The 12,222-nt window shown below is 40.7% G+C and overlaps 4 protein-coding genes across 4 annotated transcripts; 2 read left to right on the top strand and 2 right to left on the bottom strand.

Moving 5' to 3' along the window:
- Positions 1-4,112: 4,112 nt before the first annotated feature.
- On the bottom strand, positions 4,113-5,530 carry EAE98_011261 (uncharacterized protein; the record flags this gene model as incomplete). Its single annotated transcript, XM_038958883.1, has 2 exons — positions 4,113-5,475; positions 5,526-5,530. The coding sequence occupies 2 exons, from the start codon at positions 5,528-5,530 to the stop codon at positions 4,113-4,115; spliced, it is 1,368 nt and encodes a 455-aa protein (XP_038804723.1).
- A 288-nt stretch (positions 5,531-5,818) lies between these two features.
- On the top strand, positions 5,819-6,298 carry EAE98_011260 (uncharacterized protein; the record flags this gene model as incomplete). The annotated part of the gene is made up of 3 exons (XM_038958882.1): positions 5,819-5,821; positions 5,952-6,158; positions 6,254-6,298. 3 exons carry the CDS (start codon positions 5,819-5,821, stop codon positions 6,296-6,298), a joined length of 255 nt encoding a protein of 84 aa, XP_038804722.1.
- Positions 6,299-7,117: 819 nt separating this feature from the next.
- Positions 7,118-8,265, bottom strand: EAE98_011259 (uncharacterized protein; the record flags this gene model as incomplete). Its single annotated transcript, XM_038958881.1, has 3 exons — positions 7,118-7,731; positions 7,789-8,158; positions 8,230-8,265. 3 exons carry the CDS (start codon positions 8,263-8,265, stop codon positions 7,118-7,120), a joined length of 1,020 nt encoding a protein of 339 aa, XP_038804721.1.
- A 260-nt stretch (positions 8,266-8,525) lies between these two features.
- On the top strand, positions 8,526-11,749 carry EAE98_011258 (uncharacterized protein; the record flags this gene model as incomplete). The annotated part of the gene is made up of 3 exons (XM_038958880.1): positions 8,526-9,543; positions 9,604-9,905; positions 9,956-11,749. 3 exons carry the CDS (start codon positions 8,526-8,528, stop codon positions 11,513-11,515), a joined length of 2,880 nt encoding a protein of 959 aa, XP_038804720.1. The 3' UTR covers positions 11,516-11,749.
- Positions 11,750-12,222: the final 473 nt, after the last annotated feature.

Raw genomic sequence — 12,222 nt, 5'->3', positions numbered from 1 at the left:
GATTTCGGATTTTAGATGATATTATTCATTTATTGTGTGTTGTTAATGTTGTTTGAATTGAAGTTTGAATTTTTTATATTTATTTATTTATTTTTATATTTATTTATATAGATGGATTTGTTTGACTCGGTGTGGTGTAGTGTGGTATGGTATAGTATTCCTTGGAGGAAATATATATACATGTATATGTATATATCAGTGAGGTTATCGGGAATGTATATGTATGTCACTGATAGGAATCGATTATTGTCGACTCGAGCGGGTGGATATGAGTTTGGTGAGGATCAAGTGAGATCGTTTATTCTTCATATTATCTTTTTGTGATTATGGAAACAATGAAGAATGTTAAGAGCTGGAGAGAATGTTCCTGAGTGTTAAGAAAGGAAAGGGATAGATAACCTTCCTGAGTACAATTGAAGGGGATATCTAGAATATACCAAATCCATCATATCCAGATCAAGTCTACACTTATGTTGATGTGAGATACCACTAGGTGATTTTCCTAAGGCCTGCTCAGAGATGAGATTCCGGATTGCATTGAGATGTTTAGAGATTGAGATTGAGAGAAGAAGGAGAAGGAGAAGGAGGCTCAATTCATTACGTCTATATTCTACGCATTATATTATATACCGAAGAAAGTACTGTGAAGTCGATCCGCATCGTATAAAGCTCAAGCTCGCTTAACAATACTGACTGACTGAAATCGATGGATTAGACAAATTTATATTCAGGGTATGGATGAAAAGAGCTCTAGGGAGGAGCAGTATAGCTAATAGTATACTATAGTAAAATTATAGCGTAATATAAAACTTTTGATATTATAGATAGTATGTATTAGACAATTGAATATTCATTACTATAGATATTATTTAAAGTGGATATTTATAAAGATATATGGGAAAACTGAAAAAAAAGGCAATATAAAAAATCAATATTAATCTTAAGAAAGCTTAAATAATAAAAAATACTATTCAATTATTTCTAAATCTCTTAAAATAATCGAATTCGTAAAAATAATATATAATATTGATATTTATATTTAAAGGTATCAAAAATATTAAAATTTTCAATAATATTAATAATTTATTATGAATTAATAATAATTAGATTGAATATATAATTTGATATTGATATTATTAAAATCTAGACATAATCTCAAATTCTCATACTTCGGTTTATTTAATATTAATCCAATCAGAGATTTGTATTCCCGTATCTTATCAATAGTATTCAATATTAAAATAATATTGAATATCTTTAGTGGCATTGAATTTTATATTATGTATGTATATATTTCGAAAAAAATCGATATGCACTATTAAACTAACCCGTATATAAATACGGGAAACACTATTGTCTATACTAGGGAGGAGGACGAAATGTCTAAATGGGATCACGATCTTGGGATATGCAATTTTTGAGGAACTGACTCGGACTCGACGTAATTCATCTGAGGAGATTTGATTTGTTAGGAGGGGGATGTAGAAGGTGGAAATCAGGGTGAAATTCTCGTGGCTGGCTGACTGGCTGCTGTTTGATCTTATTGAAGGTATGGCTGGCATGGTGATGGGGAAATGATGGAGTTAATAGCTAATTGTGAGAACTGAGCACTAGTTGATAAAACAAGAAGTTTACGAAAGGAAGATAAGAATTTGTTCTTTGAACTTTTTTGGGGGGGGGGGGGGGGGGTTCTTCTATACAGCTCTAGCTCTTTATAGTAATATCACTATTATCTTTATGGGAATTGTATCGATACTAAGATTCATAGAGATCTAGAGACGCCGAGAATATAATCAAAATTTAATATTGTTCTTGCTGCATACGATGGAAGTATGAGAATTTATCGAATCAAAAATTCTTTACTTCTAGTCGCCGATACATGTTTGCCGAGCATTGGAGATATATAGTCTGATATAATAAGTGGTGTTCTAGATCATGAGCTGTATATTAGGTAAAACGATACTGAAGACTCTGTATATTCTTAATAATGACTAGATCTTCTTTTACGGTTAAGTGATTGTTGTTCAGAGATCGTACCTTTTATTCTCAACGAGGGTTATCTGCTATAGTCGATGAAATCTTGAATAGTATTACAAGATGACTTTATCTGCCAAGGAGTCAGAAGTCACTACTTTATGGTGAGCACTCGGTGCTTCTAGGCTTGCCTCGAGGGTCTCGAACTAGGCATAATCAAATACATCTCGGGGTTAGAAGTCAAGTGACCATGGTGTGGTCTTTGTTGGTATGCATTGTTTGCTTGAAATGGTATGAGGTATTCAACTTCCTCTTTTATACCCGAGTTTATCTCCCTGTGGAATGACAGATCTCATGTTGTAGTGTCGTTACACTCCTGAGTGCTAGCACGGGATGTATATTAAGAAGCGGGTAGGACCCGAAACTTACAATCAAACTACTTTCATGGCTCTAGATTATATAACTTCGGACATCCTTTTCCCTTTCTGTGGAGTTCAAGCCCATGCCCCTCATGCATTAGCGTGGCATTCACAGTCATATAGTCACACAACTCGTGGAGTATTTTCGTCTGATGTCTCATTCAGTAATACAAAACACAAAGATTGGAGGTTGAACCAAATTACTTGACACTGGCACTCCCGATGTCAAATCGGCTATATGGGTTATGAGTACGCGAATGAAAGCAACGTTCCTTTTTTTATTACCACAATCTGAAGTAAATATACTGGCACAATGTTATAAAATTAGACACTACCCCTAGATTTCTGTCTTTTCCTGAACTTTGATAGTTTTCTCTTTGACGTTTGTATCGCGCATAAAACATTTTCTCGTCGACAAGTACCCAAAACTTAGGTCCAACAATTCGCACCGACGATCTACATCCACGCTTTACAATGCACCTGCTATCCGTCTTCACTTTCGGATTCACATCCGTTCGAGTTGTTTTCGGAACACCTATTCCAGTAAGAAATCTCATCTCATTGTTCCGCTTTAACGATTCAACATTCACTCACATTATCTGCATGACACTCGCGCAATTTTCGTTAACTCTTTCAAGAGACTTCTTACATCCAGAGGAAACATTACAGCATATAGTAATAATGCCCATATAGTGAGTATGCATAGAGCGCGATTTACTAAGTCCCCGTGAGACTACTGACAGCTGTCGCCTGGCCCAGGAATCCCATCTATCGAAACGATCTTTAGGTTTCAATGAAATCATTGAGTGTCCGGAAGGGTTTACGTTAAGGGATGGTGGCAAAACATTCACCTGTGTTTCTATTCATCTCAAACTGGAGAAGCAAAACTGAGAGGTTCTTGAGGATGGATGTTGATTGAAACATCAAGGCAAACAAGGAGGCTAAGAGAGCTGTTTCTGCGAATGTGTAGAATCCGCTGGAGGATAGAACTTTCTACTATCCGAGAGTTCTGGCAAATGGCAGTGTGGTAGGGTCCGGATACAAAGACTTGAATGGGCTGGCTAGCGTGCAATTTGTATCTTATAATGTGATGTGGAAATAATGGGGTTTATGGGTTCAGGAATTGAGTTTGGGAAAGACCTATGCAAATCTACACATCTATAGATGTAGTCTCTAGGAATGTATATCTCGAGAGCTGGAAGCTGTGACGCTCAATATTTTAATTCGACGAGGCATTATGAGATGCTTGAATTACAATTGGATATAGCCTCAAAAAATAAACTGCATACTTAGATTGAGAAATGAGCTCAATACACAAGAAATCTAGCACGGTCGGTGGGTCTCCCCAGGGGTGAAAGGAATATGTGATTTTCACCAAGAGAGCAGAGTCACAGACCTGCAGTGAAACGTATTGAATGATATTCGTGAGAGGTTTCCCCTCACACTCTACCTTTGGCTATTGGTTTGTTATACTGCGTCATCTTTTGTAGCACTTGCACGAGATTCGCAGAGAATGTAACACACTTGTCTTTTCATCCCTGTACAATTTTTGAATGTCACTCGCATGTGCTGCTAACACTTTCTGATGTCGGGGTGGGTAGCCAGGAAAAAGTTCTAACCATGTTCACTAAGTGTTCAGAAGCGGCCTCGAGATTAAAATTTGTTTGACTCTAACCACCTAATAATATACAATACACCAGAGCTGGTATGACACCCACGTTAAACACCATGCATCTCCGTGTCCACTATTTCACCACTCTCTATTCCAGGATCATCAACAACATCCTCAACTATAAAATCATCCGGAATTCTGAAAATTTCCAATGACCTCTGTGCGTTTTCGTCCGTGTGCCACTCTGTAGCATGTTGATTATAGTTCTTCTCATAACATTCCTCGGAGCAGAAAAGAGCCTTATGTCCACTAACCATGCAAACTTTGCACAAACACATCCCATCATGGGATACCTCCTCATCTGCACTAAGCTCCGAAAGGCAACAATCTTTCCAATGAGCGCTCAGGCAATAGTGATCAGCTTTGTCGTGATCTTCATGGTCCAGAAGTGCATGACTAGGAGAACAATAATAAGTCCTTTTATGATCTCTATCTTCTGGAACTTTGGACGCAATCCAGTCACATAAGATGCATTGTATTGCACCTTCTGGTACGGATAGATCTGCATCTTCATCACAGCCATCGTATGAGCAAGGCGCTTTACTCTCCTTTTCCACTTGCTGATGATGTAGATATTTGAGTGTATCTTTCTCCGCTTTCTTTGCTTTAGCTTTGAGATGCGCAGATTGTGCAAGGTTAAGTTCATTCAGGCGATGCTGTAACTGTGCTATCTCGGCATCCTTCGTGCGAGCACTCTCTTTCTTCATGGCGGCAACAACCTCATCGTAGGGAATTTCATTCTCAAACATTCGAGCATATTTACTTTTGTAATTCCGTACGCTGATAGAGTCCGATTCCAGAGGGATGCAGTAATATGAGATGTAAATTGGAATTCGTTGTTTATGAGTTGTAGTGTCGTGTAGGTGAAGGATGAAATCTACTTGGTCTGGGTCTGGACATGTCTTGATGTACTCCGTTAGGTAAGCATTCAAAACTTTTGAGATATTTCTCCCTTGATCTAGTTCCATTGCGATGCGGTCTTTGAATTCGATAACATCCTCAGAATCATCCGGTCTATGTGCACAAAGATCCTTCTTTAAATGTGCCCGAAATTCGTAATCTACTCTGGTGTGAATCTCGTCGAGCCTGTGGACTTTAGGTTGTTCGAACATCGACTGTAACTCTGCTTTATAGTCAAATAATTTAGAGTACCAACGATCTGGATCTTCTGAGAGATACCAATCCTGATAAGCTTTGCGAGTCTGACGATCCTCTCCGATACAACTCTCGCAATCCTTATGGTCAGTGGTGTGTGGTGTTGCAAAGGGGCTCTCGTAAAACTTTTTGATACTTTCAAGAGTCTTTCTGAGAGCTTCATGATCAATACGATAGTTATCTGCATGTTCAAGACGCTCGCCCAATGTAAGAGGATAAGTTTGACCTTGCGGTCTCAATTCAAATGAAGTATCTCTGTGATGTATGTCAGGAAAACGCGTTGTCACGTGAGTGTCCCGACTTACTCCATGACCGTTTAAACATGCGCCTCTTCGAAATTGAATTTAACTGAGGACCTCAATTCATCCACTCCAGTAAGATCGATAATTCTAAGTGATATGTGGATGGCTAAGTTTGTCAGTTATGAAGAATTCAATCTTGTTGGTTGCTCAGATGTGATTGTATAACAGCTTAGGAAATAATGCCATTTAGAGCTAGCGGCCGCTGGATGAAAGACGGACCGGGTAAACGTTCAATTACTAGTAAGTATCTCTTGACTTGATTCTTCTTTCCAGCACAACCTGTCAATCAACACAGAATGGTAAGCTTCTTTACAATTCAATCCTATTTTCCGTGATCGCGTTGCATTCGCGACCCATGTTTCCTATATATTTCCAGCGATAATGCCAAGGTAAACAACAAAATCACTACTGATACGTCCTTGGGTATAGGCAGACAAACTTCGCGCGCAGCAACAGCTTGAACAGCTCCAGCAGCGTTATGTTGGGACGGGCCATGCTGATACAACAAGATTCGAATGGACGAGTAATATTCAAAGAGATTCGTATGCCTCGTATGTGGGCCACCCGCCTTTGTTGAGTTACATGGCAATTGGAATGGGAAGTCCAAGGGAGATGGTTAGGAAAAATATGATTGAGGTGTGTAATTTTGTACACCCTAAGCCTTTTTTCTGGGCTTGGATATTATTGGAAATGCGAAAGTAGGAATTAAGATGGAGACTAACATTCAACAGAAAATGATACAACCAGTTGGAAAGCCCCCCGAGGTGCAGGATTAGCGATCTTTTTTTGCATGGAACCTTCTTAAGGAAAATGAAGAGAGGTAGAGAGGTGTGTTTGAGAACTTGCTAGCATGGCTTACAGATGTGATATTAATCATGTATTTAGGACATCCATTCGATTGAAAATAAGGGAATCGCATATCGACAACACTCATGGACACGACAAGATGATATCGGAGTGCGGAGCTAGGGGAGGATTGTTCAAATTGATATCGGCGAGGAGTCATACTATGGTGTTAATGGCGCAAACATATAATGGGAGTCAGATTGATATCATATAACGAAGCTTTATAAGAGGATAAACAATTCTACGAGTTCTCGCGTGTAATCGAAGAAATAACACATCGGACATCGCATTTGCAATAGCCCAATATCTCACATCCCCCGTTTTCGAATTCGATATTTTCAATGATGATGAATTTACCATAATTTTCTATGGCGCAATGATATCCTTTCGCCATAAAATGGGCACAGAGTTTCTCTCAAGATCAGGGTCAAGGCCCAAGATGAATTTGGGCGTAAGTGAAAACCACTAAATACTTCGTCAGGATTAATTGTGAACATGGTTCAAACTCAAGTTGCTGCAGTACTCACATACCTCACGTTTCTAGATGTGATATAAATTAATGCTTTTCCTCGTCACTCGATTTAAGAGCATTTAATGATTCGAATAATGACCCGAACTGCTTTACTCGAGCATCCAAAACTCCGTGGCCCCGATATGTGCACTACGTTTCGCAGCTAAACAATTGAATCTTCCCAAAATAACGCCCGCTCTACAACCGCAGTTACCATTCCGTTCAATGCATCAACTATTTATTCATGATCGTCATCATCATCTTCTTCAACCGCTCCTCGTCGTGGCCTTCCCCTCACGGCAACCCTCTTAGAGCTTGATGCACCATTTTGTTCGGACACTTCCGTTCCTTCTCCGTTCTCTCCATGAGTGACCTTTCTCTTTCCTAGTCCCAAGCTACGCTCCAAACGCTTATCGAGATCCTCCGGAGCATGCTCGCCATAAACCTCCTTCACCAGTCCTTGCACACCTTTTGAACCGATCTCCACCCTTCCTCGGGGTCCCACCCTCCATTCGATCAGCTCCTCTCCATCATTTCTTTCGATAGTTCGGGTTATGTAATTTTGTTGCATCATCTTCTTCAAGATGAGAGTTGTCTTGTCCAGGGGCAGATTTGTTTCCGCATCTAACTTTCTTAGAACTGACGTGAGCTTGCTGTCTGTCATTGTTGAGTCAGGGCTCAGCATTATGACAGAAACCACCGTTGTATAGAATCCTATATATGTAGCTTCATCCCACTGGCTAATAACTTTGGAAGGCTGAATAATCGAGGATGATCGGTAATCGATGGGTAGAATACTTGTGAGAATATATGAGGAAGTTGTTGTGGATTTCGATTTTCTGCTAGCCTCCTCTGAAGGGGAGTAAATTAGTTGGAAACGTAAAAAGGGAAAAGTTCAAAGTTACTCACTCAATCGGCCTTTAACAGTGACATTTTCTTTAGCGGGGAGTTCGACCATTTCCATCCCAAATATGATCCTCAGCGATTCTTGTGCCGGTTCAAAAATGGATTTAAAGGATCTCGATTGTGCTCCAAGAACCTTCTCTTTGATACCAGTTCTTGTAATTGGTAAACGCTGGAATTCGCACGCCAAGGCATATCTGACCAGTTTCTTCACAACTTGATCCAATGACTCCTCCCTATCCAAGCCCATGCCTTCACCTGTTGCATCGTCCTCATCATCGTCGCCATCCTCATCTTCTTCTGACTCTGGATCTGGGCGACGGCGTTGCTGAGTGTTCCGAGGTATTTCTTCTTCTGACTCCTCATCTTCCCTAACCTGCCGGGATAAGTTAGCTGTCAAGCGCGGGGTCATTGAGAATTGGAAAGAGTAAGATGGGTGTAAGTTACGACTTGTCGCCCACCTCTGCGGGAATTAGCTGGCATATTGAGTTATCTAGGTATGATCGTTCGTGAAAATTTAATATCTTGAATGTATTTCCGTGTTTATGATATTATCGCTCTTTCCCAAGGAGCGGGAAAAGTTAACTTGAGTTGGGGAGACGCGACCGACCGCGTTTGGTCGGAAAAACTAATGCGGAGAAAAATCGGCCGCCTTCTCCGGTTCTCAAAAAAAACATGAAGATTTCCATGACTGAAAGGAAGACAATTATAACTTTCCCTCGACGAATTTTCAATCCGCATACATGATTCGCCGACATATATCTGCGGCGCATATATGCTTGAGATGCCAAATACGATTAGATCGAAGGCCTTTACCATCCCTCGTCCGAAGAGCGTATTCTACCGAATTGGATGCAGATCATGAAGGCAATGGGTTACAGACGTCGAATGTTCAATCGCAGGGAAGTCAATTGGACAGCAATGGAGACACAGAGTTTCATACTAGGGAAAACGACATAGACACGACGAGACCCAAAGAATGGCCACCAGAATGGCACAACGATATCGTTATAAGAAGACATTATGGTGCCGTGAAGCCTCCAAGACCAAGTCGCGCCGTTGAACAGCCCAAACCAGTAAAACGGGCCAACCCAGTAAAAAATATGAAAGGATCTAATCCCAAGATCTATGGACACACTGGAATAAAACAGGTTGGAAGCAGTGTGACATTATCAGGTGTGGATGCGTTGGGGAAGAACGCTGAAGTCCTTGTCTTGCGAGATTCGAAATTGATATTTTATAAGGCGAAGAATAAGAGTCCTCTTGATGCAAGTCCAACGCCCGAAAATATTGATATTCTAGCTAGGCTTCAAAGCGAAAGAGGAATTGTCTCTTCGAAAGATGTCGAAGCACATATCAATGAATGCAAACCTGCAGAGGGAACTATACAAACGTGGGACGATTTCAACGGTCTCGTGCAATTATTGCAGAAAAGTTTCACAAATCCTCAAATGAAGAAGTACATCCAGTCATACCCACAGGAAGAAAGAATGAGGAAAGTACCATCTCTCGGTGTTGGAATTTTATACGACGAGAACGCAATTTCTCGAGCAACTCCGTGGGTACCAGAAATCTCCCCTATAAACCAGCCAGTCGATGATGATCCCTTACGGGGATACTCTCCAGCATCCTATAATTACAAACAAAATATTGCGGTAAGGATCTTAAGGGAATGTTGGCAAATAGAAGTTCCGGAACTTGTTGATGGAATAGGTGAAGTCGAAGTTCAAGTTCAGATAAAGGATCTAGACTTTTTGAATAGTGCGTAAAATCAGACTTTTGTTCCCTTCCACAACTCAGCTGATGTAGTGTAATGTCTAGGCCAGGGATACATGGAATCTTTGATCAAACAATATTATCTAAACGACCCCGAAAAGATTGAAATATATCGACCTCGTCAAGTCCTTCGTATCACCTCGACCCGAGAAAAGGCTGCCCTCATTATTGCTGAGATCCAGGATGGAATACGAAGTATTAGTAGAGAGGAGTTCCAGTTAAAAAATTTATGCTTTTCTCATTACATCAGAGGGTGGGAGAGTAGAATTCTTACTCCAGAAGTACTGGCTAAACTTGGTGAATTGACTAAAACGGATATCAGAAGATTGCCACACAAAGAGCCGATTGTTAGTCTTCTTACATTTCACTCCACGCTATATACACTAACTATTTACAGCTTCTGATTTCATCCATGGTTACCGACCGAAAAACAGATCTGTCAAAACGGGCTGATGTGGTGAGACGTCTGTTACTAGATCTAGCCCGCTTCGATGGGTCTGATCAGAATTCAAGGAAAGTTGGGTTGCGAGACTTCAACGAGTCTTCTCCCACAGTGGACTTGCCTGGGGGTTTTGTTAGATATCCAGGGTCGCGTGAGCTTTCTTGGCACGAAAGGCTTCGTACGTGGAGTCGATGGACTACAGCCACCCCTAAGTCCGTAGCCATCGATAACCCAACTGAAGCGACTCAATACACTTTTCCTTTCAACACTGTGGACATAAAACTAGCTGGAAAACCTCAGAAGAACCCCGACCCTGAAGGAGCCGAACTTTTATGGTCTCATGAGTATTCGCCCTCTACCACGATTAAAGCCGGAACTATTTTACACAATATTAGCGGTCATCGGATTGGAAGATATATCGATGATGACGTGGAGCATTCAAGGGGACCACCCGCGATTTCACCCGACAAGACATTGAATATGATCAACTTGAAGACAGAGATGGATAATGGATCAATCCGGATATTTTCCCCACAAGCACCGAATATGTCAGGACTATTTCAGTCAGATCGTATCCAAAATGGACATTTTGATAATGCAAATCAGGAACTTGTCATGCAATTCAAACCTAATCCATCGGCGGTTTGTCCAAATGGCGACACGATTGGGCCTTCCGCTTTCAAGGACTTTCCTCCGATAGAGATTTCTTTCATCATCAATCGAGAATCTTTAGAAGTAGAATTTCGGGAGCTTCATGCTATAGTTTCCACTGAGACAGCGGATTTGATGCTTCCTGAACTCAAAGCAGATCTCCAGTTTCAAAGAAGGATTCGTTCAAGAATGTTGTTCGATGAATCTAAACCCAAAAGTGGGTTGGGTGGTCTGAAATCAGCCGCAATCTCTGTGAAGAATTTCATTCAGAATTCTCAACTAGATCTAACCAGTGAGCGACAATTGGAAACACCACCGAAATTAGTCATTCCCCTCGCTAAACATCTTTGCACTGATAATGGCTGGAAACGCATGAAGGGCCAGCCAAGATCGGGTGTTGATGTTGAATATTTGTTTGCCAAGCTTGAATACAGAAAGAAGACAACTTACAATTTCAACAATCATGAAATATGCTTCACAAGTATCGAAGCAGGAAAAGCTGGTGGTTCACATTTGGAATTGAGTCTTACATCTCGATCCATGCCAAATCAAGATGAGTTTAACGAGACTATGAAGACAGCATTGAAGATGGTACAGTTGATGGATATCAAGAATTTCACAAGCATTTATGGGCAGGTGAGAGAAACGTTCCCAGAACGAAAAGAACCAGTCTTGGGCCCTGATGATTTCAAATTCATACCAAAGAGGCCTAGTGATTTCTTGGACGTGAAAAGACTGTACGGAGAAGATGATGAAAAAAGATCCAGGTTTGACAGTGCACCGGCTAAGGAGGAGGTTGATGAATCGCAGGTGTCGCCGAATAAAGGCCAGGAGTCTGAAGATCATGGAAGTGGAAGATGGTAACTGTTCAATGGATTTTAAGTTACATGGTTATGAACACTGTAAAATGCTGTAATATATGACATTATGAAACAAAAAGGGATCTGGAGTCATAAAGGAGAACATGGAGAGCATTGCTTTTGGTCTTCTATATATCCAACAGGACTCCTTTGTTAGATATTAGATGTTACTTGTGAACACTCATACAAATACTATACAACCAACTCAAACATCGGATATCCGACTTCCAACTTCAACGCAAGTTGGCAACGTACCTTTGTCTAGCTCTATATCACTGAAGTGTTGCCTTATATGTGTGACTTTCATCATATTGCGATCAATCACGGGCCTCGAGCAGGTCATTATCGATCGAATCGATCAAAGATCAGAAGGCGTGACAGCGTACAAGTCTCTCCTTGATAGAAAACTACGTTTGAAAAGAACAGTCAACTATTAATTCATTTCCATGAACATGTAGAGTGACTTCCGCGGTGCATCAATCCTCCAACATGTGTTCCGAAATAAAAATAAAAATGCGGATTCCTCGTCATCGAAGATATCTCGTTCACACATACCATCGGGGGACGCTGACACCTTGGATTTATAATTATGCATGAATAGCCGTTGTCTTTTAAGCCTTAGCACTTGGAGTATGATTGAAATCCCAGAAAGAAGATCGCTATCCACATCATTGTGGCATATGGCATTCACTACATTTCGGTCCTAGTGAG

Source organism: Botrytis deweyae, assembly GCF_014898535.1.
Source record: "Botrytis deweyae strain B1 chromosome Unknown BDEW_046, whole genome shotgun sequence".
Classification (NCBI taxonomy): Eukaryota; Fungi; Ascomycota; class Leotiomycetes; order Helotiales; family Sclerotiniaceae; genus Botrytis; species Botrytis deweyae.
Note: the sequence above shows the minus strand (reverse complement) of the source record. Positions and strands in the feature narration are given on the sequence as shown.